Below are 25,093 nucleotides of genomic sequence, written 5' to 3'. Positions count from 1 at the left end.
TGTATATTTATACCACAGATAATCAACAACGTAATCATAGTAACTGTAAGATAAAAGTCTCCTTTCTGTGTTATTGGTTATTTCTCAATTGAATTAATTGCTTAGTTCATTCACAATAGTACACAGAGCATGGTAGTTTTAAGGATACAACTATGACTTCACAGCTGAAAGGCTGGAGAGGTGAAGCCCGCACATTACTTTCCGTACCCCTTTCTGGGGTTTGCATGTTCGCCCTATACAGATATTCGGGTTAGCTGGTGTGTATGACTGCACGGTAAAGCTTCACCACATCACCTCCTGCCATCCTCACTGGGCCGGACCCTTTTCCTGGCTCGCGGCAGTAGGACTCTGGAGCGCACTCCCAGAATGCACTGCACGTCCAATATGGAGGAATTGACGGTGGAGGTCCGCGGCTCTAACGGGGCTTATTACAAGGTAAATATACTTCAACGCCGCTTTGGAGCGACTGTAAGCGATTTTGGCGAGTGTGGAAATATCGCAGAGGGGTGAGGGACGTTCAGGCGCCACTTTGCTTTCGCCGGTGCGTGTTTTCCTGACATTTGGCGATGTGTATGTACACTGTCGGCTCCTCTTAAGACTTATGTTCCGCAGCAGGCTTTGCTACCAAAACCAGTTCATTAAAATAAGCGGTATTTTTACCAGTTTGCCGCCCAATATCATAAGTGTACGTCCAGTGGATTTGCGGTGTTTTAGGTTTCGCTTCGGAATTTTGACGAGGGGCGGTACTCGGGGTAGTCAGGCTAACCTTAGCTAGTCGGCTAACTCCTTTGTTGGCGTTTCGCTGACCTAGCTAAGCCGTCTAACCCTACAGCTCATGCTGCTTTATAATTTAGTCAGTTATCGAGGTTACCAGGTTAGTTTAGTTAGCTAGCATAGACAGTTTGCTCGCCAGTTCAGGCCGGTCTCTTAGTTAGCCGCTCACTCAGACTGTTTTCCCGGTTTAATTTGTCCAGTTTCACTCTATACCTGCAGCATGTAAACAGCCGGGTTGCCACGGCGACATGGTTTCTTTACTGCTGGTTTTTATTATTGTTAGATCTGTCTTTTAAATAATCGTTCATCCAAGCAGCAAACGTAGTTTTTAATGGTTATCTATGTCGTAGCATTAAGTAGCTGGAGCAGCATTATATTTGGTCGTCGGGGAAGCCTGGTCCATGAATTACGGACCTGTCAAGGAACTGATGCAGATTTATTTTCTGGGGTTTAATTTATGTAAGACGTGTTTTTCTTTAATCAGACAAACTAAACTAACAGCTCTGTGTATGTAGATGGAAATGAGTGGCTGCTGTCCCGAGTTTTTGGTCATCGAAAAGTGATCAGCCGTGTTCTGCGCTGCGCTTTTGGTGGTTAGGTGCACTTGGTCAAGCAGCAGCCTTCCCTGATCGCCCAGTTTAAAGCGTCTCCCCCTCCCCCTTCACCCTCAGCTGTCCCCCGTCACTCTTCGACTGCCGCGCATTCCCAGCTATTTTTGACTTGGACGCGCTGAGATGTAAGAGGGACCGACGTGTTTCTCCTCTTCCCACTGGCTGCCGCAACAGCAAATGTTTCCATGGAAAACGGCCGCATATTAAAGTCATTTGGTAAAAATAGACGAATTACGTTATGAGAATCTTTCAGCATATATATAATCGTCTGACCTGACTTACCAAGTTACTGTTACTTAGTCATGATGCTTTTGTTGATTTTAGTTTTATGTTACCGACAAACATGGCATATAGAGAATCTCTTGCTTATGATTTGGTGTACCTAAAATCAGTCTGGCAGTTGTAGGTTAGGCCTGTGTTGTGGTGTTGTTGTTTCAGTCTGTGGAACTGAGGGTTTGAATCCAGCTTCGCCGATGCATGTCTGTGAATATTTGTGCAAGTCTGTCTCTGTCTTCCATAGTACGGAGGTATGCAGATAGCTCTTAAGTTTCAGTTTCTGAGCAAAAGTGTGTATGTAAGACTCACTAGCCATTGTGTCACTATGACCATCACAGGATAACTCCAGGTTAATGAAAATGAAATGATGGGTTTTTTTACCAGTTACAGTAAATATATTCTAAAACTGTACATTAGTCTTAAAAGGAATATTTAAGAAACATCTCATTCAGAGATGGGTCTAATGAAGAGTTCCATTTTCTGTTATAGGGGCTTGTCAAAGATGTCCATGATGACTCACTCACCATTGTCTTTGAAAATAAGTGAGTATGATCTGTGTCCCTGTCTTTTTTAAAATTTGTATTCTGCTTAAGGAAAAGCTCAAAATGAAGACATCCGATCTTGACTTTAGTCTATAAAGGTCATTATTAAAGTGATAATGTTGAATTAAACTTACAGTTACGAACTTTCTTTTTGAAGCTGGCAACCAGAGAGACAAGTTCCTTTCAGTGATGTGCGGTTACTGCCTCCACTGGATGCCAGGAAGGATATCGGAGAGGGTGATGAAGTCGAGGTAGGTCTTTTATAGGAACATCCATTCTTTTAGTTGCTTAATATCAGCTTTGGTTACTTTATGATGCCTTTCAATCATTTTTTCTCCCTGGGCTTGTTTGGCCTTGTTTTGATTGTTTTGTCTGTTTTTCCACAGATTTTTTCAAGAGCAAATGAGCAGGAGCCTTGTGGCTGGTGGCTGGCTAAAGTTCGCATGGTTAAAGGAGATGTAAGTAAAATGGGTTAGCATGACATTTGGCCCTTTTCACTGTATAAGGTTACATTCACTTTTGATATGGGGGCTGCTCTTTCTGAAGTGTAACTTACAGTTGTTATGTTTGCCGTTTCCAGTTCTACGTAATCGAGTATGCGGCCTGTGATGCCACGTACAATGAAATCGTCACCTATGATCGCCTCCGGCCTATGAATCTGAATAAAGCTGTCACTAAGAACACCTTTTACAAATGTACAATCTCTCTCCCAGAGGACCTAAGGGCAGCGTATGTATACTGTGCATCACATAATTCAGCGTAGGTTACAGTTGACTTTGAGTTTTGACTTTGGGGTAAAAACAGTCTATTCCTTTTAGGTGTGAAAATGAGCACTCGCACAAGGATTTTAAGAAGGCAGTAGGAGCCTGTCGCATTTTTTACAACTCAGAAACCCATGAGCTGGTTGTCTTGGTGAGTCTGAAGTTTCCATTCTCATCATATCATCATTTATCTAAGGAAGCATATGGGTCTGTGCTCACCACAGTTGTGCTCCACTCCAGTCTACAAATGAGTCCACTGTCAAGCGTGTCGCCATACTGAGTGACATGCACCTGCGCAGTATCCGCACCAAGCTCATGCTCATGTCCAGAAATGAAGAAGCCACAAAACACTTGGAGGTAAAAACCGAGCTTTAACTAGGAGGGCATGATGTATTGTTTCAGCATCGTCATAGCAATGTACACATGTGCAGTAATCCCTGCTTTTCTGGTCGCTGCTTTTTGTCTATTGACAACTCGTAGCAATACCACCAACTTATTTGACAGACTTTATTGGTAGATAAGTTCTGTTTGGCTGTAGTTTATTTCAGGTAAATTGAATCTCCAATTACAATATTAATACAATATTACAATATTAAGTACAAATATTTCAAATTTTGTGATGTAATATCATGTAGCCTTTGCTTTAACCTTAGAGAACTAACCATGGAAATTCTCTTTGGGAATTGTGCTCTTCTTTCTTTGGGCACTTTCCACCACACCAGGTTGCAATACTTTTGGTGCTTTTCTTTTCCATTGACTTCTTAGGAATTCGACACATGCAAAGCATTGAGTATATGTACTATACTCTCCAGACCGTAAAGGCATCAAACACATCATGATGTGCGGCTGTGCACAGGGCATAGGAACTGGAGCCAGAGAAGCGTGACACCATTTCTGTTTTGCCACTAGTACAAATTGCCGACCCGATCTGACAAAACACAGGATATTCCAAATGTTAGTTTTATGTTATGCGGTGACACAAATCAGCATAGATTGCCATAAATCTGATAATTTAGCAGACACCTTTTCGTTTCTAATATTCCCTTCGAAGTCAAACTGTATTTTCTTGCAACTTAAAAACTGCCCACACTTCTTCATTGTGCTTCACATACGTATTGGTATTATGTCTTAAATTATTCTGCATTGCATCACACATTCATATTTACTGGTTTTTAATAAAGTAAAAACAACACCAGCAAACAATTTGATTAAATAATAATATCTCCCCCGTAACTAAAAGAGCAGCACGACTGCACACATTTTTTTAACTTCGTGACATGTAGGTTGCGGTGTTACTTGCATACAGTAATCTTTTATTTAATTACTCACATACATGAGCTAAGAGACAAATCGATTTTAATTAACCGGAATGATGTGTAAAAATGAAAATCGCAGTTTACTTTAGCATGTATTTACTCTAGCAGCACGACAAACAGGGTCTGGATTATAGCCAATCACATCACTTTAATGTGGTTGGGGGCGGTGTCCACAATGGTTTGGTCTGGTTCCGGGGCTGGGCCGGACTGACATGCTTTCGCCACAGCAATTTGTGCATACATGTTTGTTCCAACTCAGGAATTTATGCTAAAATTTCCTGCACGGGATGTCTTCATCATAATTTTAGTTTAAGAAAGTATTATTTTTTTAAATGTACATTGGAAAAGTGCTTAGATTCTTACAAATATGTTATTGCTTCAAAGGCATTTCAAATAGCAATTACTATCAAGATGTATATAAGCCTAAGGAAGTATGATATATGCAGTTTTTGAACTGTTCAAATGGTGATTCCCATTTAGTCACATCAGTTACTAATAAAAAAAAACAAATGGGTGGGTAAATGTTTTGATAAAAAATAATGTCAAATTGGAACCACGATGGAGACTTGAGACTTTGAGACTTGGCTTGGACTCTAAGTCAGAGACTTGGGACTTAACTCTGACTCTAATTTTGTGACTCGTGAACATCTCTGCACCAGTGAAAAATCAACACATAGAAGTACCATAACTGAAGTATCAAAAGTACAGTACCTGGTGCAGTGGAAAAGTGCCCTTTGTCATACAAAAAAAAGGCTTGTATGAGGCTTCTTTCATTTTCATGAGATGGTTTACCTTTTTTCTTTTTTTTCTTTTTTTTAAGAGCACCAAGCAATTAGCCTCCTGTTTCCAAGAGGAGTTTGTGGTCAGGGAGGACTTGATGGGGCTGGCCATCGGGAGTCACGGCAGCAACATCCAGCAGGCCAGGAAGGTGCCTGGGGTCTCTGCCATTGAGCTGGATGAGGACAGCGGCATGTTCAGGATTTATGGGGAGGTGAGTTGGGCCCTGTGTTTAGGGACGCACTGTTTCTGCTGCGACCTCCAGGTTGTGACTTCTGCCCCTTCCACATTCCTGCCCCCCCCCCCCCCCCCCCCGGTAAAGAGTGCAGAAGCAGTACAGAAGGCACGAAGTTACCTAGAGTTCATTGAGGATGCTGTTCAGATTCCCCGAAACTTGGTTGGTGAGTGGAAACTTCCTGCACACGGCCCAGTTGGTGGTCAAAGAACCATGGAGAACACGTGTTCTCTGCCCTTTGCAGGCAAGGTGATTGGCAAGAATGGAAAGGTTATCCAGGAGATTGTCGATAAGTCGGGGGTTGTGCGAGTGCGAATCGAAGGAGACAATGATAACAAGCTTCCTCGACAAGAAGTAAGCCCTTAACTTAGTCATCTGGTTAAAGAAGCTATATTGGGAACTATTGGGGCTTTTCAATTTACTTAATGCCTGCAAATTTCTCACCTTTGCACACCTGTACTGTGAATTAAGCCATAATTGGTTCAGCTTACAGCAGCAGTATTCATGCCTATAATAGCCTTTTATTCTGTCATAATTTGAGCCTGTCCATCTTGACACAGGGAATGGTTCCTTTCACGTTTGTTGGCACCAAGGAGAACATTGCGAATGTGCAAGTACTGCTGGAATATCACATCTCCTACCTTAACGTAAGTGTCTTGCTGCCGGTTTACGCGCCGCTGAGGAGGACGCCTGGTGCGGGGACTGACCGCCTGCCCTTTGGCCTGCAGGAGGTCGAGCAGCTGCGGCTGGAGAGGCTGCATATTGACGAGCAGCTGCGGCAAATCGGTATGGGCTTCAGGCCTGGGTCCGGCCGGCCTGCGGACCGTGACCGTGGCTATGGCGCAGATGACGGTGCCTCAGGCCCCCCCATGCACAGCAGCCGCTTCTACACGGGCAGGGGGCGAGGTCGGAAGGGCCCAAACTACACCTCCGGCTATGGTAATGGGGATAAGATACTAAGTGCACTGTGTATCATGTGACTGAAGGTTTGACTTCAGAATAGTCTCTTACAAAGAATGAAGCACATTTTAAGAAATGAATAGCTATTTAAGAATGGTTGAACAAAACTTGCAGCTTATGTCGTTTTAGATCTTATGAAGGAGTAGAAATAGCTAGACTGCAAAGAGAGCCACATGTTGTCGTGCACTAATGAAAAAGTCTTTTTCTCACTGAATTCTTTTGGGTGAGGTATTCCGTCTCAGGTGAAACATGAATTAGCTCTTCCCAGGCTGAATGGTACCTTTTCAACTTTCCAGTTGTAATTAGCACAGATAAATTAGACATACTTTGACTGTAGTTTAAGGGACAGCTGAGCTGTGGTATTAAGGAACTGCTTAGTTATGGGCAAAGAGGAGTAGAATCAACCAACTGTAAGAGCTTTAAATGTAAATTTATTATGGGTAGAGAGTAATGTCATGATGTTCAGAGTAAGTAGGAAGTAAGTCCGGAGACGCTAGAGGTATTTTTGGAGATTCGGCTAGCTTGCTGGTGGATTACTTTTCCTATAGGCAGTATATTAATGCTTTATATATACATTGCGGCCTGTGTATAGTATCTGTTTGGATATGGTCACTATTATAGATTCTGAAAATATTGTGCAATTATTGAACAAAAATTTTGAATTCAGTGCTCTGTGCTACTGTGTGCTGCTTTGTTAAGCACCTGTGAGTTTTTTTGCAGTAGCTAGTGGTAGATATGGAAGCCCTACCACTGATCTAGCTTTGGCTCTTGGCTGCCGCCTTATATAGATGCTGCATTGCGTATTTTGTTCATATAGATGATACTGGTGCCTCAGAATTGTTTTTTAGGTTGATGTGCATGTGGATATTTTGGCCGTAGGTTTGCTTTTGGATGGATTGATTGACCGTTGCTTGGCTTCTTACACCCAACAGGTACAAACTCTGAGTATTCTAACGCCTCTGAGACTGACTCCGAACGGAAGGACGAACTGAGCGACTGGTCTCTGGCCGGCGAGGACACAGAGCGCGGGCCACGGCAGCAGCGGGACAGCAGGCGGAGGCTGGGGCCGGGACGAGGGCGCGGGGGCCATGGCACCAGGGGCCGCGGGGCAGGGCGAGGGACACACAGCTCCTCCATCAGCTCTGGTACAGCGCTCACTATAAACTTTGCAGTAGTGGATAACTGGTGACAGTGAACATACAGCCCAGTCAATTTCAAGACAGGTCAATTTCATCAGCTAGCTTCAAAACTGATTCAGCATGCTCAGGCAATCAAAACAACACCAAAGGGGACCAAGTTTTAAATGTAGTTTCCTTTGGTTGCTTAAGACTTACGCAGAGTACTGTCTATAAGCGTGTGAGGTTGTCATCAGGTTTTTGGAGGAGTTTTCCAGTTTTCCGTGTGCTTTACCCCTCCTACTCTTCCTTGTCATGGGCTTAGTGTTGAGAGACCCTGACAGCAACCCATTCAGCGTGCTGGACAACACAGAGACGGACCAGACAGCCGACACCGATGCCAGCGAGTCGCACCTGAGCACCGGCCGGCGCCGCCGCTCTCGCCGCCGCCGCACAGATGAGGAGGCCACCCTCATGGACGGCCTGAGCGAGTCCGACAACACCTCGCTCAGTGAGAACGGCATCGGTAAGGACCAGCAGGCCGTGTGCCCCCTCGCCCCCTTCCGCTCAAATTCCCTTTTTAAAAAGGGGTCTCTGCAAATTTCATTTTGTAGATGATTTTGAGGCGAAGCCCCAGCGGCGTAACCGTAGCCGTAAGCGGCGCTTCCGCCCCCCAGAGGAGAGGCACACAGGTAACAGGGAAGGCCCAGGCTGTATTTGTTTCGAAGCTGCATGACCTGCAAGAGGCTGCATTTTGGCCTGTGTAGCCTGCAAGGGGCCCTCCTTCGGGTAATTTGGATGGTGCATCGTGTGTGTGGGTCATTTAAAAACATATGCATGAATATGTCCTCATCCCTATCAAATTGTTGTTAATACTGTTTTGATTTTTTGAGTTGATTTTTTTTGTGTGCTAGCCCTGTTTTATGTAAGTCCATGTGTGTGTTTGTGTTCTCATATGACAATATGTTCCAATATGCTTTAAAAACGTTGTAACTAATACCAGCCTTTTCCTGTTTTCTACAGCACAACTTATATGTTATAAACAATTTCCGAACTACGCAACTAATTTGTTTGTTCTGTTATGGAAGATATAACAATTGGTCATTGAATGCTTTGCTATTTCAGTGATTTTGAGGCTGTTTTAACAAGCATTTCATTTTTTTTGTAGGGCAGTTTATTGAATTTCTGCTGGAGCACACACTGATGGATGATGTTTGTGTGAGATATCATGTTTTTATGGAAAAAAAAGGTATTTATGTAGGTATTTATAATTCTGTATTTCAGTTACCGTGGCAGATTACATATCACGGGCAGAATCACAGAGCAGACAGATGAACCCAAGGGATCAGAAGAAGAACAAAAGAGAACCGGTGAGAGCGGGTAGGGATGCAGGTGTACACAGCAGATAGCAGTGCATAGTAGCAGCTGTCTTTGTTTTCCCATGCATCTGTTACTTAACTACTTTACATGTATGAAGCCTGAATCACACCAAGCCGATTTTTGGTGAGTTGGTGAGAGACAGTGACTGGCCGCCGTGCCGGTGTGTGCAAGCACGGTCACGTGGTTTGTCACCGTCTGTGGTCTTTTGGCCAATTTAGCATGTTTTATCGGCCTCTGAGCTAATTGGCGAACCTGGGGTCTCTGATTGGGCTGTATATTAGGGGTGGGTGATATGCCCTAAAATTATTATCACAGTATTTTTCAAGTTTTGGACGGTGACGGTATTATATCACGGTATTACATTTTTCCATGATTTGGGAGGAGTAGCAGGTCATGTCCCTTTATGGAGAAAAAAAATATATTTTGATGATACATTCCATGTGCTTAATATATTTTCAGTTGGAAGACAAGTGAAATTATCAACAGCATTGAGCCTGAAGATCCTGATCTTAATTTTATGTGCTACAACAAAACAAAAATTACCAGTTCTGCTGTGCAAAAATACTATTGCGTCATATGGTAGCTGTGAGTCAAATTGTATCACAAAACACAAATGAAAGCATGAAGGCCCACAGCTACTGAGACGTACAGTGAAATATTTAAATGATGCATTATGCAGAGCAACTTGAGTGAATAAGGAGCTGGAGGTAACAATGCATCAGTGTTATCACAACATGGCAACAAAGCCTGCATAATATTGAAGTTTGCTCCATGTTGGATGAGTTAAAACCAAACCAGTTACAAATAACAGAGGTGCCCCCCCCCCTGTCGACACCTCGGCTGTGTCTGACATTACACTCATCTTTTTTTATTCCTCTTTCCCAACCTTTAACTTCATTACCCTATACTTAGTTTAAGTGGCTACTTTTGGCCTGACATACAAGCATTCATTTTACCATGCACCTTGCATGAAGGCAGCAGTGCATATATATGCTGATTTTTAATTCGCTACTATATATAAATGTATGTATGTGACCAGGTTGTTTGTTCAGTGTATAGTTGAATTAGTTTATTTGCTATTACAACAGCGTCAGACTGTTTCATAGAAAATTCACGCAACGTAAACAGGTTATACTGTTTACTGCATAAGGACAAGTATTCAGACTACGAGTACAACTGAACCTTTGAAGAAAATTTTATGCTTTTTTTTATATAGGTGGTTGTTTAAGTAGGCTGTTTCCTTCTCATGGTGTTAAAAGTATATTGCAATCCATGGCATGGCTCACAATCACACCGATAATGACTATGGCACCGGTATACCTCCCACCCCTATGGTTTGTCAACCATCGCCTCTAGTTGTACCACTGTGTTCGAGCACAAATTTTCACAATTGATGGGATTTGACAGCCCTAGTCTTTTGCCATTGGCTTGGTGGATACCCAGCTTTATGCATACATACTAGGGAAATATACAGATTTTCAACCACTCACATACAAATGAAAAAAAAAGCATGTAAAAATAGATTTTTGCCGTCCTTATGCTCGGCAGCACTACACTACCTTGTGCACACTGCACTCTGTGCAATAGCTGCTGTGGAAAAGTACAGTAATCGTAGCATTATGAAAGAAAATGGAGCAGTGTGGGCTAACCATGTATGGGAGACTGACTTTTTGTTTCTTATGCTATTTCAATTAAGACTTAAAAATGATGTTTTTCATAGTTTTAAAAATTCTGCTTCATGTACCTCTTGGTATTCAGCTGCACTATGGGTAAAACCCAACTTATTTACTAATTATTAAATCCAGACTAATGTACCATCTCCCATCTCATTTTGGCAGGATACACAAGACTGTAAAGTATGACTGGAGTACAAGTGTATTACATCAGTAAATCATTTTGGTATTTATTCATTGACCACAGGTTATGGTCCTAAGCCTGAAGCACTGTTGTTGTCTAAGTGATTTGTGGCCATTTCTTTGCTTGTACAGTTTCTTTTAAGTACAGTTGAAATTAAAGATTATAATAGTCCTATTACAGTGATTCGCCTGGCTGGCACTACATGTGCAGCTATAGAAAACCTAATCAACCCTTCTGACCAATCAGATTGAAGCTTCACTGGTGCCCTGGTATAAGGATGTTTTAATAAAGCTGCTCTGCATAGATTCATGTGCCATTAATCATACAATTACAACATGTGATTAAAGACTGAATCTTCCTGATAGAAGCCTGTCCTTAATCATAGTATCTGCTTAACTTTTTGAACTTGCGTAAAAAATATTCTCCTAAGACATTTGTATAATCTGTGTAAAACTGTTAGTAAATTCAGCTTTACCCCCACAGGGACAAATGGATTTTATAGAGGACCACAGCCCTGCTCTTGTGACAACCAATGGTCCCAAGAACAAATCTGATGAGCCCCCAACAACGTCAAATGCTCCAGTTGAGAGAACCACGAGAATTGATAGCAGAGACGATGGAAACCAGCAGGCCGTACAGAACGGGGTGTCCTAAGCCTCCACTCCTGTTTAACCTCTGCATTTTTTTATATTAGTGCTTGCACAAGCTTGCCAAAGATAGACATGTGGACTTCCAGATTTTTACAGCACTTTTCAGTTCCTTCATAATGGAACAAAAAGGGGATGGATCCAAAAAATAATAATCTGAACATTTACAGGATTAAAAAAAATTATCTAGTACGTTCTTAAGGACGTGATCAGATGTTGTGCCTTCCAAGAGTAGAAAAGTAAACTTTGGCTGGCTGTAGCAAACCTTTTGTTGAATATGGTGACAATGGGAGAAAACCCCAGACGTCCTACTATTTGTTATGAAGAGCGTTAGCTGCTTTTGTTACGTTTTAATATGCAACCACTTCTTATACGAGGAGAAACCAGAAAATGCAGTCTGAGAGATATTTGCACTGAACAGTAACTTTCCCAGTAGAATATTTAGTCTGGAAACTGATCTGTTAACTTTGTTGTCCATTTTTTTTATGCTGTCACTACCTTCAGAATACTTGAAGATTGTATTTTCTTTTTCTGCTTGAACACTGGAAAGATAATGGGAGTGAATTCTCAAAGTGGGCTTTATTTGGTTTATTTATTTGAATATGTACAGTATTTAAATTCAATTGTAGTAACTGTAAACACTCCAAATTCAATTCTTTTGCAGGTGTCATTTGGAGTACTGAAAGATCAATTTCCAGATTTTTATTTTTTGTTCTGTAAGCTATGTTTGTTAGTCCTTTCTGTTTTTTAATGGTCATTTTGGTTGTTTGATGTGCAATATGTTTTGTATGCAGGTAGTTCTTAAATAAAATTTGTTTTTCCATCTTGATTTCAGTGTTCCTTTAATCGTAACTTGTTGGCATCTGTACGGAAGAATTTAGCACTCTTCTGGTATAATTTTTCCAGTTCATATATGTTCTTAATGATAATATTAAGGGAGCAAACAATTGCAAAGTTAAAATCTTTCATCTCAATTTTTACAAGACCCTTTTGGCTCAAAATAGGAGTGCTTTCCTTTCTAGTGTTTTACGTTGTGCTCACCAAAAAAAAATAAATCTGTGCCAGTATAATTAATGTTCCCTCTCTGCATCATGGTAAAAACACCTCTCGCTTTGGGATTTGGCTTAGGGGACAGTCATACTTGAAATCTTGTATCTTTACTGTCCTGCTTAGTGCATCACTATATTCTCCAGAATAATTGAAAAAGCAAACCTGAGATGCTATCGATTCTACTATGTGCTGCATCTCAAGGTAAGATGCACAGGAAAGGCTGTTTAGAATTGGAGGTTTGAGGTTTACCACAGCCTATACCTAATTATATATCTGTTGCACTTGCTGTCAATTACCACTCCTGCAGCTGACAGTGTCAAGTCTATGGTCATAATGGCACTAGCCTATAAACCAAAGCAAAAACAATATCTCTTGATTGCACAACTGCCTTAATTAGTAATTAAGGAAAAATAATTGCCGTTTAATCTACTGAGATGAACAGGTGTGAAAATTACTCATGTAATTTGCATATTAATGCCAAAATGACCATTTTACATTTTGTCACATCTATAATTTAAAACCTTATTCACTCACTGATGGATGTAATGCTCATTTAAAAGCACAAGTAAGTAGATAGAATTATTACAATAATTAACTAGGTAGCATTTATGTAAGTTTTTACAAGTTGCCATTATTATCTAGGCCAAAAAAGTTCAGTTAGGTGAAATTCATTTTAAACAAGTAACAGATGACCATGACTTGCTACAATAACTAGGTGTGTTAGGTATAATAGGGTCAAATTTAAAACACAATACTATAAAAATACATAAAAACTGATTTTAAAGACTGACATCTTTTATAATTACTATATAGTTTTATCTTTGACAATCTTTTATAATTATCTAACCTAACTAGATTTTCATTCCATGTCAAAATTTGGGAAAAATGTTTGGGAAAAATACTTGATTACATGTAGTGGGTGTGAACGTAGAATATAGTGAATGAAACTCATGCTCATTAGCCATGCCCATTGTCATTGTACTACAGTATACACTCACCTAAAGGATTATTAGGAACACCTGTTCAATTTCTCATTAATGCAATTATCTAATCAACCAATCACATGGCAGTTGCTTCAATGCATTTAGGGGTGTGGTCCTGGTCAAGACAATCTCCTGAACTCCAAACTGAATGTCAGAATGGGAAAGAAAGGTGATTTAAGCAATTTTGAGCATGGCATGGTTGTTGGTGCCAGACGGGCCGGTCTGAGTATTTCACAATCTGCTCAGTTACTGGGATTTTCACGCACAACCATTTCTAGGGTTTACAAAGAATGGTGTGCAAAGGGAAAAACATCCAGTATTGGCAGTCCTGTTGGCGAAAATGCCTTGTTGATGCTAGAGGTCAGAGGAGAATGGGCCGACTGATTCAAGCTGATAGAAGAGCAACTTTGACCACTCGTTAAAACCGAGGTATGCATCAAAGCATTTGTGAAGCCACAACACGCACAACCTTGAGGCGGATGGGCTACAACAGCAGAAGACCCCACCGGGTACCACTCATCTCCACTACAAATAGGAAAAAGAGGCTACAATTTGCACGAGCTCACCAAAATTGGACAGTTGAAGACTGGAAAAATGTTGCCTGGTCTGATGAGTCTCGATTTCTGTTGAGACATTCAAATGGTAGAGTCAGAATTTGGCGTAAACAGAATGAGAACATGGATCCATCATGCCTTGTTACCACTGTGCAAGCTGGTGGTGGTGGTGTAATGGTGTGGGGGATGTTTTCTTGCACACTTTAGGCCCCTTAGTGCCAATTGGGCATCGTTTAAATGCCACGGCCTACCTGAGCATTGTCTCTGACCATGTCCATCCCTTTATGACCACCATGTACCCATCCTCTGATGGCTACTTCCAGCAGGATAATGCACCATGTCACAAAGCTCAAATCATTTCAAATTGGTTTCTTGAACATGACAATGAGTTCACTGTACAAAAATGGCCCCCACAGTCACCAGATCTCAACCCAATAGAGCATCTTTGGGATGTGGTGGAACGGGTGCTTCGTGCCCTGGATGTGCATCCCACAAATCTCCATCAACTGCAAGATGCTATCCTATCAATATGGGCCAACATTTCTGAAGAATGCTTTCAGCACCTTGTTGAATCAATGCCACGTAGAATTAAGGCAGTTCTGAAGGCGAAAGGGGGTCAAACACCGTATTAGTATGGTGTTCCTAATAATCCTTTAGGTGAGTGTATATGGAATTTGAATTTACAGGTAGTATTTACAAGCAAGATACATATAAGGAAGAGCATATAGATTTGAATAGAGACGCTCCTCTACTTATGAACTTTCAACTTACGAACTTTCAGACACGAATGAAGAGGACTGTAAGTCCAAATTGTGTTCATTTGGGCTCCCGTTTCCTGTCCGCATCATCAATATTTTTTTCAGTGCGCCAATTCCGCCTAATACGACTTCTGGCCGCTACTCCCACCGTGCAGCAGCATAGTGTGCGTACTCCCAGCATCCTAGTTATTTGTACTTGCATATACTCTTAAAATGATTTGAATAACAACTTATAAACATTTCAAATTACGAACGGCCATTCGGAACGTATCTCATTCGTAAGTAGAGGAGCATCTGTACTGAGAATTTTTAAATAGAAATGTGAATAAATGAATAAATATAGATATAACAGGTGAAATATGCATAAAGTGCAGCAAAAAGTTATTGATATTTATGAAGGTCAGTTATTGAGTGGTAAGGGTTGAGAGATCAGAATGGTGATAGTATTGTTAAACTGTTACTGAGCTTGCTGGTGCAGGACCTATTGTTTGTGCTAATTGTGTAAACCAATTGTTTGTGCCACGTTTGTGCCATTAAAATTTTCGTTTGTGCTGTTTTAGTTTTTGAGATATACATGTTTTTTCTACATTTTAAATGGCACAAACTATAGAAACTGGTTAGGTTGAAATCGGATACAAATGTGGGGGGGGGGGGGGCATATTAAGAAACATTAATAGCTCAGAAACTAGAACAAATAAAAATTTTAATGGCACAAACTGGCACAAATTTGGAGACCAATTTGGTTAAAATCTATAACTAAAGGGGGGCCAACTTAACGCAGGTGGGGCACCTATTATACAACAGTTAGTGCCAACCAAGGAATCTGATTGGACAAGAGGTGTTCTATGGTGCTGCTATCAGAGTATAACCACACTCAGACATTTCACACTGATGTGTCACTCTGCTTTACAGGTGTATCTAGAAACCATTACTTAGTCAAATTTAAATGATGCTTAATAGTTGGGCGCCAGTGAACTGAGTTGCCTTGGAATGTTAGTGTTGCTTGGCAACAGTTGGCTGATGGGAACTATTTTTTTGTAGAGGCCCGTAAATGTTTAAATAAATAATCAAGCAAATTATTATCTGTTGTGGCTTATTACAGTTATCTTACAAATGCTACTCGATCCACTGTTGTCTAAAAGTGTTGTATATAACACGTCATCAGGAGAACAAATGATAACGCAACAGAACGTTCTAAGGGGCAGCCCACCATGGTAAAGGTGAGGGAACAGATGCCCGAAGCTCGATTTTGAGATCAGCGCTAAATTAATCGATAGTTACTTTTAGAAGAAATATAATGCTGGCGGGGCGTCCCAAATTCACCCATCACAGGAACACCCGTCGCTCATAGCTAGCTAGGTTGGTTAGAATGAATGATGCAAAATAACGAAGATTTTCGAAAAAGTGACAGCCGTACTATAAAACAGTACGACGACTGCGCGTGTTATAATAGACGTCGTAACGTGAAAGTGGAGTATTTCTAGAAAACTAAGCTTTATTTGAACATTTGTTCTAAAACACAGTGTCAGTTTTATTGTTTATCTTATTTATTTTATTGTCGTTGTCTTTCACGAAAAGAATTTGAAAAGTTCTTGGAAACAATTTCCAGCTGTTGAAAAAGCGTATCTTATTTTTAAATTATTTAATGCAAAAGTTCCATGAAAATATGGTTGAAAATATGAAAGTGGGTAAACGTAGATTTTTGCTTTAGTCCTGCCTGTTTTGCTATCTGTAGCAATATTTTCGTTTGTCTGTGATGAAGCACTTTTAGTACATGAGTAACTTATGTAGATTCTCCAATGATGTTTCTATTCATAATGTTGTTTCCTTGCATAAGGCGACCACTAGACAACATGACAGTGCATATGTTTATTTATCTCGTAATTTGTTTCCCAAAAATGAGTTGAAGCCTTTTTCACTATAAAATAATTAAAATAGCCTAGGTCGTCACCATGGAAATAACCTTCTTTTATACAGGTTTGTGGCCCCTTACAAAAAATCCTTGTTGAATATGCATGCTCTTATACTTATGGTTGCATTGTTAATACTGAATATTAATGCAGTGTATTAATGATAAAAATGAATAATAATGACTTAATGTTGAGATAAAATTATGTGTATTATAAGACCTACTTTTTTATTTGTTAATACTTAATTACATTGAAATAGTTTATCTCTACTTTGTGGTGGTAAGATATTGAATTAAATGTACTTTTTATCAGCTTAAGCAAGAAATATACAGATTTCCTGATGTTAAATGAAGCCACTGTGGTCTCTACTCACCTGCAGAGCAACGGCTTGCTGGAAAAAAAATAAATGAGCAACCAGATGTGAATGGAAATACCTGAATAGCAGTTCAGCGTATCCTTTGTAGTTAATGCTGGTTAGCAATATGCTTCCTCTGTTGTTGATGGGGCTGATATCTCAGCCTTACCTGAGGTTGTAATGATGTGCTTTGTCATGCAAATTAGCTTTCTCGAAAGATAAGGTGCAGCGTGTCCTTGCTGAAGGGCTGAGAGGGACAAAGCCATTGACAGGGATGAAGCAGAAGCTGCTGGGATTGTGGGGGAAAAAGGTGTAGCACCAGCAGAAGATCATAGCATCTGCAGGTACTTTCATCGTCTGTTGCGGGCAGCTGTTCTACTGCCTTCTATTCTGTGTGAATGTGAGGATGTACATGGATTACAGTACTAAGAAAAACCAACTGAATGATTAATGACATTTTTTCAGTGTCATTGTTTTAGTTTGCTAAATTTTAGTAAAACTCTTTTTTATAATGTCATTTTGTCCATGTCCTTATCCCTGGACTCCTGTCATGCCATTAAAAAAATCATGATTTAAAATGTTTCTGCTTTTAGATTCTTCTATGACCTATTCATACAGGTCCAGCACAAAGGTCCCGGATGAGAAGATGCAGGGGAAATGGCAGCTTCCTCTCTGAAACCGCAACTGTCTCCTGCTGATGGTCTATTTTGACTGAGGTAGGGAGAAAGTGAAAGTTGGCGTGAATCTGGATAATCTGTAAGTACTTGATCTGCTCTACTTTGTAGTATTGGAACATTTATCATTTGGTTTGTTCCTGAATGTGGAAAGAATGGTTTAACGGTTGATTTTCCCTTTGACTGCGCATGATCAAATAAAAAAAATGGACTACTGCCCCATCGCCATGGGTCATATTGCTGTTTTTGTTGCTGATATTTTGTATGGCATTTCACCGCACTGCCCGTGTTTGGAGTCCCCTTCCTCACATTTCCCTAGTTTAGATGTGAAAATAAACCTTGTCCCCCAAGCATGGATGTGGGGCTGTGTGTTTATAAAAACTGTTCCTAAAAATCCTTATGTGTCATTACCATCATGTAGCAGTGACATTTCTTTTTACGAGAAGTATCAATGAATTTGAGATTGAGATTTTGTCAGTGTTACCTAAAATGATGTTTGAAATCTTGTCCTCTAGAAGGCTAATCCTCTGATAAACTTCAGTGACTAAATTGTTTCTTTTGCTCTTACATCAAGAAGTCTATAGTGTCACCAGTGCTGGCAGGTGACCTGGTATCAGGACACAACAGGTGTTAATTGCTTCTGGTATATGCTGGAACCTTTGGCTGAGGCCTTAACCAACAATTAAAATTGATCAAAGGCCTACGATGTGATATACTTAGATTTCCAAAAGACCTTTGATGTTGTCCCCCACAAATGGGCTCTTTCTTAAGCTCAAAGCTACAGGGATTTTAGGAACTATAGCAGCTTGGATCGAAAACTGGTTAACAGACAGGAAACAGCGAGCAGTTATTAGAGGCACAATTTCACAGTGAGTCTGCGTTCATAGTGAGGTACCGCAGGGTTCAGTTTTAGGACCACTAATTTACATTAATGATATTGACACCAATATATACAGTAAACTGGTTAAATTATCAGATGACACCACGGTGAGGTGGGTGGTGTAGCAGATACTGAACTAGCAGCACAGAGTGTTTACATCTTATATGCAAATGCTGTAGCATATTCAGTGCAGGAAATGTATTTCATTTGGCTTCTATATTTATATACTTATATATTCTATATTTCTTGAGGCTTTAGGGATCTCAAGAAAATTCAATCCTGGAATTTTTAAATTTATATACATTTACAGTGGTACCCCAGTTCTCAAACTCATTAGAACTCAAATTTCTTAAAAGTCGAACCAATCAGTTCGAAAAAAAAAATGACCTAGAACTCGATATGAATCTCAGGAGTCAAACCGTGAACACCAACCTAATGCGCGGGGAAGTGAGTCATGCGGCACATCTCTCAGCGGAAACATAGGGTAATGCTTCACATTCGCTGTGATAGCATCCTGCATGTTTACACTAGCTGAATACATATATTTAGACAGTAAAGATACATTTAGACAATGATAGACAGTAACAGTAATTATTATTATATAATAAAATACATTTAAAAATAAAGATTTATTATTAATTATTTTAATGTTAATAATAAACCATTAATACATTTAATTATAATAATATTGTCATGGTCAGCGGAGACGGAACGGAGACAAAGACGCAGACGTCAGGGTATTGGGGTATATGGGGTCTAATTACAGGTAAGGCAGGCAAAACGCAGACGGACAATACAATGACCGGGCTGGGGAAACAAACTGAAACACGGACGAAATACAGAGGGCTAATGACAACAACCAGAAACAGCTGATCACACAGGGATTCCACACGGGGTTAACGAGGGGCCGTGGCACACGGAAGGAACGGACGATCGGGGCAGGACACATTGTTTTTTTTTTATTTTAGACATTGTTTGGATACATTAATTTTCTTACTTTACAAATTATACTGTTTTGATAAATGTGCTTAAATGTGTTTAGTACAGTATATGCTCTTATTGTTTTATAAGGTTCATTTTGTGTTTAAATGCTAAAAAAAAAAAATATTTAGGTGTAATTTTTTTGGGGCCGGGAACCAATTAATTGGTTTTCCATTATTTCTTATGGGGAAAATTCGATCACAACTCGAACTTTTTAGGATTCGATCCGGAGTTCTAAAGTGGGTTATTATCCATCTTTAGCTAATGAAACTAGCCTAGCTTTTACCATAGGCTAATAATCACTCGATTATGATTGGACCAAAATAGTCACATGACACATGCAGTTGAAAGACCATAAAATAGGTGCAATGTATATAATATTTGCAAAATATACAGTTTATTTTAAATAGAATCATTTTAAATAGAATAATAATATCATAATTTACATGTGTTACATTGTTAATAGTGAAATGAAAAATGAGTTTTGTAACATTAATAACGAATTGAGAGCTGAACAGGCTTCACCTGCAGCAGTGGCAGTGGGTTGAGGTTGGGGGGGGCAGAGATGGCTTTTCTGTGAACATTTGAATATTGGTTTGGGGCTCAGTTTCAGAGCTGTTATACCATTATTTTATGTAGGTACATTACTCTCTTGATATTATGGAGAGTAAAAATAATTATAATCATGGGTAGTTAAATTTACATCCAGTTAAGTAAAAAGTTTTGCCATCCAAGCTAGTTCATTCCATCCATCTGTCCATCCATCCATTGTCTGCTCTTATCCAGGGCCAGGTTTATGGGGCAGTAGTCTAAGCAGGGATGCCCAGACCTCCCTCTCCCCAGCCACCTCCTCCAGCTCCTCTAGGGGAATATCATACCTTTCCCAGGCCAACTGAGAGTGATATTCTCTCCTGCATGTACTGGGTCTGCCCTGGAATCTCCTCCCGGTTGGAAATGCCTAAAACACCTCCCCAGGGAAGTGTCCAGGAGGCATCCTAGATAGATGCCTGAACCACATCAACTGGCTCCTTTCAACACAGAGGAGGAAACCACTCATCTATGAGCTCCTCAACCTCTTTTTAAGGCTGAGTCCAGACACATTGCGAAGGAAACGTATTTTTGCCGCTTGTATCTTACTCTTTCGGTCACTATCCAAATCTCATGACCATAGGTGAGGGTAGGAAGATAGATCGACTAGTAAATCGATAGTTTCTCTCTTTACTATGACAGAATGCTACAGCGTCCACATTACTGCTGATGCTGCACAAGTCTGCTTGTCGATGTCCCACTCCCTTCTTCCCTCACTTGTGAACAAGACCCTGAGTTACTCATACATAAACTCCTCTGCCTGAGGTACTAACTCATACCCAACCTGAACAGGGTAATCCACCTTTTCTGGTGGATAACCATGACCTCAGACTCGGAGGTGCTGATCTTCATCCTGGCCACTTCACACTCAGCTGCATACTGCCCATGCAGTGCATGTTGCAAGTTACAGCCCAATGAAGCCAACAGGACCACATCATTTGCAAAAAGCAAAGAGATGATCCTGAAGTCACCAAACTGGACCCCCTCTGCCCCCTGGCTATGCCTAGAAATTCTTTTCATAAAGGTTATGAACAGAATCGGTGACAAAGGGCAGCCATAGTGGAGTCCAAAATCCAAAATTTTACTAACTGCTTAATGGCTGACATGGTCTAAGCCATATCTGTCAGCATGAACTTTTGATGTTAATATGTAGGTATGGGATAGAGCACAGAATTCAGAACTAAATTGCTGATAGTTTATTCTACCATTATGGTATTTTTTACTTTACTAGTTTTGTGGTGTTCTACAGACTTCTTGTTACAGTGACTTCTTAATGCCATGATATGGTCAGCATGGCATTACATGCCTTTGATATTATTTGGATTTTACATGTAAAATTAACAGCTCTTCAGACCAAATAACTTTATTTAACTAGAGTTTGCATAAAAAATTATCAGTGGATCTTTTGGACATTTTGAGATGCAAGGCCTATCTTTAAGCAATGACTTTTTATTGTTTATGGTTTCTGTACTGATGAATTTTGGAGCACTCAACATGTAACGTACATAAAGGACTGAAATTTGAGTGGAGTAACAACCCCAAGCTCTCAGCATTCCAGCTAATAAATGGACTGCATATACAATACTCCCATTTTGTTTTTATCCAATTGTAATTAAGCAAGCAAAATACATGCTCTTCTGTACTGAATACATTCACCAAAAACAATATGGCATATTCAGGTCTGGGTTTACTGCACAAGTTGAATACTATTTGAGAAAATGCTGAAATAATGAATTCAAGAATAATATTCCCTAGTGGTGATTAAATGAATGGGGCAATATTTCATTTTCGGAAGTGGTTTGTTAATGCATATTTACAGGTTTACTTGTGGAACTCATGATTACGGTGAAGTGGCACAATATTATCAAATAATCCCGCTCTAGAGATCAGTACTGACACTCAGTGTTGGTTCATTAATTGAATTATTATAATTTGATTGATATTGTTCTATTGTGCAGAACCGGAAAATGACGATAGTGATTTATGCTTCTCAGAGGGTTTAAATAAATCATGGAAGAGACAGAAGGTTTGTCAGATTTTTTTTGAAAATTACGTTTTATGTACCCTGAATGACATTTAATCACCTATTGGTCTTCTGAAACTGAAACAGAAAATACCAAACTGGCACTGTTATAAATGTTAAAAGTCCTAATTACTGACCCTCTCATTTGCATAATTACAATGATTTCCATCAGCAAGGCTAGTATGGAGATTGTAAATTGTGATGGACCTGAGAAAGCCAGAAAAAAAAAAATCTGGTTTAATGATGAATCTGTCGTTCAAGAGTTAGGCAGCCTGGCTTGAGTTTCAATAGGATTTTAAAAAGCCAACTATGTGCAGAAATGAGAATCTCTCCCCCCCTAAATCATATGGAATTACAGTCCTGGGTGCATGTGCCTACACACAAAAAAAGCCCAGAGGAAGCAGCTATTTCTGTTGGTTTTATTAAACCAACCAAGCAATTTAATTCTTTTGTTCCGGAGAGTTCTACTTCATTGATTAACAAAGGCAGGGATATAATTTTTTCAGCCTTTTTGAAAAGCCTGAAATGTCAAGCCTTTTAAAGCAGATTATTCTGCCTCTGTGCAGTGAATACAGCCAAAGTAACCTTTTGTCTACAATTAAATATTCCAGCATAAATATAAAAGAAAATCAGAGATGGGGAAGATTGACTCACTAGAGATTGGAGAGGTAGATTCACACAGAGATAGTGCAAACAGCTTCCTTCTAATTAAATATGCCAGAGAGTCTCAAAGCATTCGCTTTCAGCCGCAGAGAGAGGAAGCCGCCTTAGAATGTAAGGAAGAAATATATCACATCATCTGTCTGTCCACATTCTTCCTTTGGGCAACTAAAGGTATTTCGTTTTTTTTTTTGAGGGTTTGATATTTGTTTATTAAAATATGAAAGGTGATATCTTCAGGGAAATGGCATAAACATATGCATGCAGTAAAAGTTCTGAAATTGTTTATGATCTTGAGGCAGATAATTCACGAAACAACACTGAAGGTTTCATGGGACAGTTGTTCTATTTTTTAGGTCTATAGCTTGAGTTTTATTGTGTTTGGTCCAGTCTTTTCTCACTCATTGTTTAACACATTATTCTTGCCTTAAAATGCAGATCTGTTGAGAGTTGTGAAGACATGTATGCATGCATATTGCTAATTAATTTAGATAGGATATAATTTGGTAGTATTTTAAATGTGCACGTCAAAAATTTTTGTTGGACTGTCGGAAATGTAGTGCTAAATAAGGATCACGAGTTACATGGCCGTTTTAATGAATGACATAGGTTAATTAAGGACTTTTGTAAACATTTCATATTTTTTTATATTGTGAAAGGCGTCTTTCAGTGATATTGATGTTTGTGCTGTTTTGTATGTTGTATTTTGTTGTATGACCCAGATTGTTAAAATGAAGAGCAACATTTTAGATAGCCAAATAATTGGTTAAGTAACTGGTTTATTTAGTTTTGATGGAATTAAAAAATGCTTATTCTTTATTTGGTCATAGTCACCTGAATTTAGGAGATGATGTTAATTACATCAATTATTATGACCTTTGTGAAGCAATCGAGCATCTGCCAGTTGTTTTTAATGCATAAAATGTCATTTATGTCTTTTTAAAATACTCACTGTTTAGAAGGAATGTTCACTGGATATTGATTTAGTTAAACAGCTAGAAGCCTGGCACAGTTAGCCACCTTTCAGAACTTTTTCTGTGGCTCTATAGGAGTAACTTTCATATTTGTTTTTCTAATATTTAAGTGTACTCTGTGTGAGTACAATGTGCTCTTCTGTCAGCTTTATACATCTTCCTTGTTATATGTTTAACTTGAATTATTTGAATTATGTCATATTTAGGACATTCAGGTCATTCAGGCTTTAGGCTCTAAGTTCAGTTATTAAGTTACTACTTTCTGCCACATCACTGAAAATGAGTCACCGTTTCAGCCAATAAAATTTCATTTCAATAACGTTTATAATATTCATTAAGGACTTGCATTAGCATGTAACTGTTCAGTTTAAACCCCAGTGATGATGTTTTTTACTTTTTCCCGTGTGTAGTAACAAATCTGAGATTGAACCTTGGGACGCTGTCTGAGAATGTAGACTGAACACCGTTTATGTGTAGGCTATACATCAGTCACCGCTGCCTTTTATGTTTAAATGAGATGTAAGGACATCGCTGACGATTTGATAGCCCATCATGAGAGAAGGGCTGTGGTACGTATCTTTGGGCGTGTTCTTCGTGGAGGAATACGGCCAGGTGACACCAGACGGTGCCTGCAGAGCCGGATTTAGCCTTTGCTAGGAGCGAACCCTCGGCACCGCCTCCTTTACGTCACGGACCGCTAATATTAGCCAAAGTGCACCCGGTGTCTGCCTCGGGGTCGGTAAGTGTTTGCAGGTCAGGTGTAATTACTTAGGCGCTGCGTACTCTTACCGCTGTCCCGCTAAACTATGTGGTACTGTAAGTACGTAGCACCAACTGTAGTAATGTTTACAGCTGCATCATGCTCAACACTAATAACTAATAAAATCTTGTATAGAATACAAACTTGTCTGAAAATGCTCTTAATATAGCTAATTTATATGTATAAATCTATACTGAGAGCATTTATGATTTAAGAGATTAGAAGATTTATGATGCTTAAGTTGCATATTTTTATATATCATTTTTATAGTACTGAATTTAATAAGTGAACCTAGAAATGTGTAACTATATAAATGTGCTAAAATCTCTGAATCTGTTTTAATAGCTGTGTAATTTTAACTGTACGAATTAAATGCTTACAATTAGATTAGTTTACATTCAGTTTACATATTTTAATACTCAGATTATTTGAGAAGCTTTGGGAAGTAGTTGGATTAACTAGTGGAAAAGGTAGAATTCTATTTAGTACTCATTTAAACAAAAAACGAAGAATCCTTGGAAAATACATCATGAAACTTCATAGAAAGCATACATTTCATAGGCTGTTTGTGATCAGTGGTATTTTATTCATCCTGACTTGGTGCTTCTTGTGGGAAATGTTTAGGGGCTCAGAGAGCAGACAGGTATATTTTATTCTTAAAGTCTTAATTTAAAGGTCTTTCTCTCTGGGGG

At 39.6% G+C, this 25,093-nt stretch overlaps 1 protein-coding gene across 4 annotated transcripts; it reads left to right on the top strand.

Annotated features, from left to right (window-relative positions):
* Positions 1-281: 281 nt before the first annotated feature.
* Positions 282-12,080, top strand: fxr1 (FMR1 autosomal homolog 1). 4 transcript variants are annotated; one of them, XM_023819978.2, is made up of 18 exons: positions 389-435; positions 1,446-1,601; positions 2,151-2,203; positions 2,361-2,454; positions 2,590-2,661; positions 2,784-2,932; positions 3,022-3,115; positions 3,205-3,321; positions 5,101-5,271; positions 5,380-5,458; positions 5,537-5,646; positions 5,853-5,939; positions 6,021-6,231; positions 7,185-7,397; positions 7,693-7,893; positions 7,982-8,059; positions 8,652-8,737; positions 11,088-12,080. In XM_023819978.2, exons 5-18 carry the CDS (start codon positions 2,647-2,649, stop codon positions 11,256-11,258), a joined length of 1,782 nt encoding a protein of 593 aa, XP_023675746.2. In that variant the 5' UTR covers positions 389-435; positions 1,446-1,601; positions 2,151-2,203; positions 2,361-2,454; positions 2,590-2,646; the 3' UTR covers positions 11,259-12,080. The 4 variants fall into 4 exon arrangements, with proteins under 4 accessions (XP_023675743.2, XP_023675745.2, XP_023675746.2 ...); XM_023819975.2 differs by lacking the exon at positions 1,446-1,601 and having other exon boundaries at positions 282-435; XM_023819976.2 differs by lacking the exons at positions 389-435; positions 1,446-1,601 and adding an exon at positions 1,699-1,912.
* The last annotated feature ends 13,013 nt before the right edge of the window (positions 12,081-25,093 follow it).

This window comes from Paramormyrops kingsleyae, chromosome 15, assembly GCF_048594095.1.
Source record: "Paramormyrops kingsleyae isolate MSU_618 chromosome 15, PKINGS_0.4, whole genome shotgun sequence".
Taxonomy (NCBI): domain Eukaryota; kingdom Metazoa; phylum Chordata; class Actinopteri; order Osteoglossiformes; family Mormyridae; genus Paramormyrops; species Paramormyrops kingsleyae.
This window is presented reverse-complemented; position numbering and strand designations above follow the sequence as displayed.

Excerpts from the sequence above, each read along its gene's own strand:
- fxr1 (XM_023819975.2), top strand. The coding sequence starts at position 367 with ATGCACTGCACGTCCAATATGGAGGAATTGACGGTGGAGGTCCGCGGC. Across the intron at positions 2,933-3,021 it reads CCAGAGGACCTAAGGGCAGC|GTGTGAAAATGAGCACTCGC; the intron begins GTATGTATACTG and ends TATTCCTTTTAG. Across the intron at positions 5,459-5,536 it reads GATTCCCCGAAACTTGGTTG|GCAAGGTGATTGGCAAGAAT; the intron begins GTGAGTGGAAAC and ends TGCCCTTTGCAG.